The sequence below is a fragment of the Otolemur garnettii genome, unplaced genomic scaffold, assembly GCF_000181295.1.
Source record: "Otolemur garnettii isolate 467f Iridium unplaced genomic scaffold, OtoGar3 scaffold00090, whole genome shotgun sequence".
NCBI classification, from domain to species: domain Eukaryota; kingdom Metazoa; phylum Chordata; class Mammalia; order Primates; family Galagidae; genus Otolemur; species Otolemur garnettii.
Window position 1 is genome coordinate 4,256,535 of NW_003852485.1, and position 8,938 is coordinate 4,265,472.

The 8,938-nt window shown below is 36.9% G+C and overlaps 1 protein-coding gene across 1 annotated transcript in view; it reads right to left on the reverse strand.

Annotated features, from left to right (window-relative positions):
* The window catches only part of SCN3A (sodium voltage-gated channel alpha subunit 3), an 82,591-nt gene extending 76,229 nt beyond the window's left edge, over positions 1-6,362 (reverse strand). The window contains exons 1-2 of the mRNA XM_023516360.1: positions 6,102-6,362; positions 1,225-1,343 (exon numbers count right to left, since the gene is read on the reverse strand). Of these exons, the coding sequence (XP_023372128.1) occupies positions 1,225-1,343; positions 6,102-6,362 (380 nt within the window). The remainder of the gene's footprint in view (positions 1-1,224; positions 1,344-6,101) is intronic.
* Positions 6,363-8,938: the final 2,576 nt, after the last annotated feature.

Consider the following 8,938-nt stretch of genomic DNA (forward strand, 5'->3'; position numbering starts at 1 on the left):
AGGTAACGTTCTAAGCAGCATTCAAGAATGGGCATTTGGGGTTCTGCCAAAATAGGCAGTCTGCTGAAACTCTCCTGACAAAAACCTGTACTAATTGCTCTTGGGATCTCAATCCAGACTTCAACTGTTCGGAAGTTTATTTGTGATTTCAAACCTTTTATTTGAAAATATAAATACTTTCTGACATTAAGACATTGAATTAGAGAATTCGAATGCTCTTCAAAAAGTTATCAGTCCCATGCCTCCAGGTTGATTAGGCGTTTAGTTTGTTTGGAATATGTCTATATAAAATGCCCATTCTTTTATTTATTTATTTATTTATTTATTTATTTATTTATTTTGAGACAGAGTCTCACTATGTTGCCCTGGGTAGAGCACTGTGGTGTCACAGCTCACAGAAACCCCAAACTCTTGGGCTTAAGCAATTCTCTTGCCTCAGCTTCCCAAGTAGTCACAATGACCAGCTATATTTTTTGTTGTACTTGTCATTTTTTTTTTTTTTTGTAGTTGTCATTGTTGTTTGACAGGCCTGGACTGGGTTGGAACCTGCCAGCCCCGGTGTGTGTGGCCGGGACCTGAGCCGCTGAGCTATAGGCACAGAGCCCCAAATGCCCATTCTTGAATGCTGCCTCAGAAAGTTATCTTTCTACTTTCTCATTACTTGAGAATTTTTTTGAACTCAATACCTATTCAGTCTTTTTATATATACTTTTTTGTTATCATTGTACGTTAAGTTTTAAGTTCAACCTTTTGACCCATCTAGAACCAGGTACACAGGCATTTAGTATGAATTTCATAGATTTGGAAGGAAGGGAGGGAGGGCGAATCCCACTGCTGAAGACACAGTGGTAGACACAAGTTTGAACACTTGGTAATACAGACAGCAATACTAACCATGGTAAACCATGTTTCTTTAGCAATGATTATAGATGCTCTAATTAAAGTTAATAGAAGTGTAAGGGGTTTTGCTTTTGTTCCTTCCATACAATGCATTTCACTTACATATTCATTATCATAGCTGCATATTTTCTTCTAGAATCATAATAGTCATTCTGTGATAATCTGGTTATAAACTCCAGAAGGCTAATGAGAACAAACAAATTAAACTAATCAAGTTGCCACGAATCTGAAATAAATTTTATAAATATTTTAAAATATGAATGACATTTTCCTTAAAATTGACCAGTAGAAATTGCATTTGAACAAGTCACATAAAAAGGATATGAATGTACCAAAATCTTAATAGCAATTTTCCTAACGGGGTTTAGTGGAGTTAAAATATACAAGGCAGAGGTGGCACTGAATCGGAAAATTGCCTTCCCTTTATTCAATACTATAAAAGTCTGAAAGAGAAAATAGGAGAAATAAATTATGAAATTAGACATGTGTTTTGTTTGAGTAGCTTACATACATGAAGTTTTTTTTTTTTTTAGAAAATCTGCTTTTTTTCAAACTTCTTTAAACTAGTTGACATATCATAATTACAAACAAGTTAGGTGTTTCTCCTCTAAATTAACAGATAGTTACAAATAAAGGTACAATTTACTATTATCTCATCTGTCTCGAAGACTCCAGCTTGCTGATCCACACTGATAATCCTACACAAATTTTTTTACCAAATTGTAAGGTAGTTTTACAGATTCCAATTCTATTTAAAGCTCACCATCTGTCTTCAGCGTTGGTAACTTTTCAGATTATTCTGTACACACTGCTGCGAAAATAATTTATAAATATTTTAATTACATCGAGTCCTCTAACTCCAAAGTTTATGGTGGCTCCCTATTGTTCTTGTAGTCGTTTAAAATGCTCAAACAGATTGAATAACCTGGATTTTTTCTGATTCAATAGATTGGCTGAGAAGGGATCAACATCTCAGCCTAGACTGAGGAACAATTTGCGCTGAAAATTAGTCTAAAAAACAGCACTACAAAGGGCATTGCATAGCTAAAATCCTATGATCCCAAACCTATAATCACCCCCTGGGCAGTAGCTATGCTGCCCCACAATTACCTACCACCTTTCTCTAGAATCATCTTTTATTTCTCACCAGAGTTATCTGCGTTCCAGCCAATTCTATATGCCTGTCAATCCCACTCTTAATCTGCAAGACCCTGCCCCTGCCTCTGAGAATGTCATAGAATCCTGAAGGAAAGTGGCGCCTGAGAGGTCATTGAAGGCAAACTCCCTCCCATTTCAGGGAAATGTGTCCAACAGACCTGATAATAATTCCCACCTATGCTGATTTTCTCTTATGTCAGAGGTCCTTAATCCTGCCTGCCTATTAGCAGGTCCCAGAGAGATTTTAAAATTGCTAATATTTAAGTCCACCTCAGACCAACTGAATAAAATTTGGGGGGGATGGACATGGACTTGGGTACTAAAAAATATTCCTCATGTGATTCTAATAGGCAGTCACGGTTGAAAATCCGTGTTCCCTGGGAATGTTCAAAATCGCCGCCTTCATCGTGTTTCTCCAGATAAATCGCACTACCTCCGGATCACTCCCTAATTGTTTCCCTTTCCTAGTAAGCCATAGTATATTAATTTCTACCCTTTTTCATGTTGCTTGTAATTATAGTCAAGCAGCAATTCCCATGTAGTATTCAATCCAGGGAGGACTAGGTTAGAGGTAGTTATAAAAACCATTGCGCCTACAGAGCCTGTAATCTACTTTTGCTCCATTTTTTCACAGTATTTAATAGTGTGGTTTGCAAATAAACACTTGTAATTAAATATGGGTTTACCTTAAAATTATCATTTACCTTTAAGACATCTATATAACCATTTCCTTAATAATATGTTTTCCCCTTTAACTATGGCCTATATTCATAAATTTATGTTCAGTGACAACATGCTCTGTTTGAATAGGTAGACAGAAATAATTATACTGTCAGTATAAAGGGCAGGGAAACCAATTTCTCTGTTCATTTCCCTTTTGTATTTAAGTGCACAGAGCCAACCATTACTTAACTAACCATTTTCCAGAGACTGCACTTGGTTAATGGTAGATCGGATCTTGTAACTGCTCCTTTTGGTTTGTGACCTTGGGCAAGTGACTTTAACCTCTCAGCTTCACTTCCCCACTGGTAAACTGAGGCTAACTAGAATATCTGGTTCCCCGCATAGTAAATGAGTTAAAGCACTCAAGCCAGTGTTTGACACAGCAGAGCACAGCACATGTGAGCTCTCATTATCACTTTCACTATTCTTAAGCTGTTACTCTGGTCAACTAGTGTGCCTCTGAAATTGCATTGTGATGTTCGCATTTAGTTAAATTAGGTATTTAAAACGTTATCGCTAACTAATAACAGCAAAGAGTTACATAGTGTTTTATAGTTTTTAAGTACCTTTTACCTGCATTATTTCTTATAATTAACTTAGCTGCATAACCTGTTTTTCAATTCCAGAACTTCTTCCATTAACTCTTCCATTACTCCTAAGAATTACAAATTACCTATATCTTTATAGCAACTCAGTCTTCATCGTTATAGGCACTTCACAAAGGAAAGCAGTCAGCCAACACTACAGAGGCTGGCTAGATGTCTACTAAGATGGCTCATGGCCACTAAGAATAAATAAGGGTCCAAATCTGGCTCTCAGCCATGTAGGCAATAAAAACTGACTGTGTCAACAACAAAGGACAATTTTGCTTCCTAGCGGCAGATTCACATTAAGCAAACTTGAAAGCCTGGCTTGTAAAATCAGAATGCCAATCTATTTACTTGTAATGAAGTATATTACTTTCACATGGACTGAAGTAATTGCAATGGCGTAACCAGCACATTCTTTCCTTTAAGCAAATCTATGGGAAAACAAATTATAATCAGAAGGCTCCTTGCTGAGTGTGGAGCCCCAGCCAGCTGACTTAATCAAATGATACAGAACGTTTAACCGCATCTGTTAGGCAACCCTATGTAGCCTTGTCATTGGGAGGAAAAAGGTTTCAGGGCTACTACTAAAGACCCGCCTCCCTTGAAAAACACTAAGGTTGTCCCTAAGTCTCCCCTGCCCCCCCCCCATCATATCAGGCTGATCAATTCTCTTTCTTTTCTTTCTTTCTTTCTTTTTTTTTTTTTGAGATAGAGTCTCACACTGTCACCCTGGGTAGAGTGCTGTGACATCGTAGCTCATAGCAACCTCAAACTCTTGGGCTCAAGTGACCCTCTTGCCGCAGCCTCCTGAGTAGCTGAGACTACAGGTACATGTCATGATACCTGGCTAGTTTTTCTATTTTTAGTAGAGATGCGGGTCTCACTCTTGCCCAGGCTAGTCTTGAACTCCTGAGCTTAAGTGATCTACCCACCCCGACCTTCCAGAGTGTTAGAATTATAGGCATGAGCCTCCATGGCCAATTCTCTTTCTTAAGGATACTTCTCATCTATAAGTAGCAAATACTTTTCATCATATTATGCACCTGTCTTGAAGATAGCTTTGCAAATATATCCTTCAGATCAATAGTTCTTAGGGGACAATTTTGTTTTTCAATTTCTTGGGGATGTCTTATTATCATGACTAAGCTTCAAAATTTCCTTTATCAGTTCCATAGTCAAATATGGAAATAAATTATTTTGAAATATATGGCTACAGAGGATACCAAAAAAAATGTATACACATTTTCAGACAGGAAAAACAGTATTAAAATTGTAATACCCAATGTATAATGATAACGTTTGTTATCTTGTATATTATATCTTGTGTCTCTTGTAATTGTAGAAGTGAAATTATAATTAAATATTACAATTTAATACTGTTTTTTCCTTTATTAAAATGTGTATACTTTGGGGGTCACCTTTTGTATATATTAAATGGCACCTTTGATGAAACTAGTTAAAAAGAGTAAAAGAAAGAACCTGTTAAACTGTTGTAATTTGTTTTTATGGCTTTGAGTAAAAGATCTTAAACCTAGGATGGCTACCACCTGATGGCTCCTAAGAAAGGCAGTATCTATGGCCCCACCCCAGAGCTATGAAATCAGCATCTGTATTTTAGTGAGATCCTCAAGTAACGTGTATGTATGTGCAAGTTTGAGAAGTGCTCCTTTAGAACAACAGGGCCAATCCCATTCCCTTTACTCAGTACTCATCTTATAAAGTTAAATGGTATAGTGCTTACAGAGTGCAATTTCTTCAGCCATCTCTTAAAAGGGTGTGCTTTGACTACTAAAGGTGTTCTATATATTCTATAATCCATAAGCCATCAACTCACTGTGATATTAATTTATCTTTAGTTTCTACATTGAACGGTTTTTATGCTTGTGAATGTAAAGCATAAATTATGGTTATAAGATGCCAAAATACCTAATCAGAAAGTTTACTATATGTTTTTTATATTTTCTTAAAATAATACCTAGGAGGTTTAACTACAGAAATTAGCTAATTTTGACAGAGTTATGTGGGCATTTTGGCTTTAGGAACACAGTCATAATTGTGGACTTAAGACATCTGTAGATGGGGAAGCTCAAAGTCTTGTTCTGGTCTTCTGATCTTGACTTTTTTCCTTAGGGTGATATTTTAACAATGGAGGTGTTTCAGAATCTAGTGGGGAAAACTAAGGAGGCTTTAGAGAAGATTCTAATCCTATTTCAGGTTAATGGACAAAAAACCACTATCTCTGGGTGAACCTGCTTCTCCACATTATCTGCTAATAGGAGGATGGTAAGAAGAAGATTATTGACAGTCCTTTAGAATAAAAATTACTGTGAAGAAACCTCAAGTCAAAGAAGAACTAAAAGAGTAATCCCAGCCCCTGCTCGTAACCCTTCCTTTGCGTAGCTGTTATTCTGTTGATCATCCTGTTTTGTCAGCCATAATATTTCACTCTGTTGATGTCAATTTTAATTTTGACTATTTATCTCAATTACCGTGAAACTGTAGAAATTGTTTACCTATTCATACCTCCTCACTGTAGCCAACTCTTGACAGCATCTCTTATAAATGTTTCTGTTTGTCTTATTGTGCTTAAAAGTGAGTCACAATGAAGAATATCATATAATATTTAACAGGAGAAAAATGATGTGGCAGTATGTATATACGCCCCGGAAGATTATACTGGAGTAAGGTGTTTAAATAAAGACCTATTGGAAGTATGAAATCAATGCTCACTTTCTTATTGATGTAGTAGGGGTCCAGGTCCTCCAGGGGCTCTGACACCATCTCTGGGGGAATGTCTCCATAAATAAATGGAAGGTTCTTCCCAGCTTCCAAGTCACTGTTGGGCTTTGGTTTGTTCTCATCATCGTCTTGTTCTTTTTTGGGCTTCTTGGCTTTCTCTTCTGCAGCACGTTTTTCGATAGCAGCAAGAGATTCTCTAGTAAAAAGGCGGAAGCTTTCGGGTCCTGGGGGTACCAGCAGTGTCTGTGCCATCTTTTCATCCTGCACATTTAATTACGTTTAGCTTCTTGCATAAGAATTGCCTGTGATACCAGAAAAACATGCATGAAAATTAAGAAAGCAAGTGATACACAGGGAATAAGAAAATCAACCAAAACGTCATTTAATGTTGTCTAGCGATTTTTAAAGCTATAAACGTTAACTCATGCTTTTAGTGCTCCACGACCAATTTTAAGTTGGAAACATTATCATTTAATGTAATTTTCAATAAGACAAATTTATATATCTTGAAAAGTCAGTTCTGAATATTCATTAGCATGAGTTAGCCATTCACAATGTACAGTATTTTTAAACATCATAGTTTACATGATAATATATATAATTTTGTCAATAAATTATTTTAGAAGATTGTTCTGAGACCTTTGAGCCAAATGTGAGAGTAATGTCAGTAATATTTATCAATAAAATTGCTTATGGACCTACTGTCCCTCTCCACCTCCTCACAACTTTCTAACTCCCCAACTAAAGAAGTACTGGTAACAATTACTATGATACATTCCTGACTCATAAAATCTCAGCATAGGAAAGGAAGTTTTGCTAAACCCAACCCCTGTTCTGGTTGTCAGCATCATTGACAGCAGCTGCTCCAAAGAACTGATGTGATCACCAGCAGTGACATAAAGGCCACAGCCTCCAGGAGAATTCATCCATCTCTGCTGTTTCCTTTCTGTTATTAAACCAAACCCTCTTCCTCTACTTTTCACCTTGGAGCCTTCTGAGGCACCTTCTGAGGCAATGGAATATGTCTACTACTTCCTTTTCTGATCTGCTGCCCTTCAACTATTCCAAAGCAATTTTAATATTCTTTTGGAGTCTTCCATTTGGTGTAGTGGTTAGAAGCATGGACTGTGACACTAGACTCCTTCTGTCCTAAGCCCTGGCTCTGCCACTCCTGAGCTGTGTGTTCTTGGACAGTGTAACCCCTCATTGCTACAGAGTTCATCCATAAAACGGTAATGGGAGAAATGAACTCCTGGTTATTATAAGGAACAAATGAGTTAAGTATGTTAAGGGTCTAGGGCAGTTTCTGGAATTAGTAAATGTTATCTTATTATCAATCATCACGATCAAATTATCTTCAGTTTTTCTAGCCATTTTCCCTCTGTTATGGTTTCAGGCATCCTCACAACTGAGAAGTTCAGAGTTCCGGGGAGCATTCTGCCCCTGGGCTGGGAAAGGAGAGAAGGCAGACAGGTAGAATGGCCCTGCTCAGTTTTCCAGGGAAGGGAATAAAATTCTATCTGCCAGAAATATGATAGAATTGTCAAATACTGGACAGCAGCTACATACATTTTGAAAAATTTAAGCAACATTTATTTTATTTTGTATTATACTAAAAATCATATTTTAAAAACCAAGATACAAAATGGAAACAATTACAATAAAAAATTCCAACCAATACATACGTCATCTTGTAGGAGAAATCTACACCTATGGTATTGAAATAATCATCAAAGTCATCCGTGACATTTCCTCCATCCTCAACACCTCCTGTTGCCCCCACATTTATTCACGTTTCCATAGCAATTTATCCCTAAATGACCTTCTAACTCTTGGTGGTTCACCACATGGATACACTTGACTCTTGACTTTATAAAAGGGAAAATTTTTCTCTTCCGTTTACACACAATGAGAGACCGGTTCTTTTAACAACATAAAAATAATACAGGTCACTATATATTTTTCAGTTTATATCTGATTTACTAGTTTCATAACAAAAAATGCTTTCAGTATTAGCCGAGCCTTTTCTTTGAGTTAGTATTCGTGACGTGACATTGCCATTGTATCAGTTGTTACCGTGAAGGTAAATTCTAAATGAGCTATAAAAAAAACTATCAGGCCTGTCAAGAAGTTATACCATTTTGCCAACTAATTCTGAAAAAGAACTCTGTTGGACATTGTTTTCTCCACCAAGTGGTATATGAATCAGAAGATTCGAGAAAAATTCTATTTTACTCAAAAATCTACTAGTCATTTATTTTGTGCCTTCTAAATTTAAAGCAGGCAGTACAAATGAAAGTACTATGTTCCTCCATCTTATGTGAAGTTTTGACAGCCACATTGTCAGTCCGACTCTAGGCAGTATGGTTTCATACGTTTGAGTGCAGAAAGAGTTTGAGCATTTTTTGCCAGCCTTAAATACCCAGAGATGGGTAGTCTAGCTGTCTTGAGTCACCTGTCACAAATTGAATGGTCTGCTTCTTCCCAGGTGCTAGATGAAAGGGGAACAGCATAACAAACACGTCTTCAGGAAATCCTATAAAACCTGGCTGCTTTCTCAGGGGAGAAAAAAACATTGTTTTTGTACTTGAGCATTTTGTTGGGCTGATCCTGGTTTCCTTATTAACAATGAAATGAAAAGCATACTCCACTTGCGATGGGGAATCTGGGTTAGTGCTGAGTCTGCCACTAACATATACCTCAGCCTCGGAGTCATCAAAGCATCTCATCAGAGAGATGGCAATACTTTGGCATAGAGAAATAACCAATTATACATGCACTTTATTTAAGTCAAGTCTCCAAGTAACTATTTTCATAATAAAATTAGA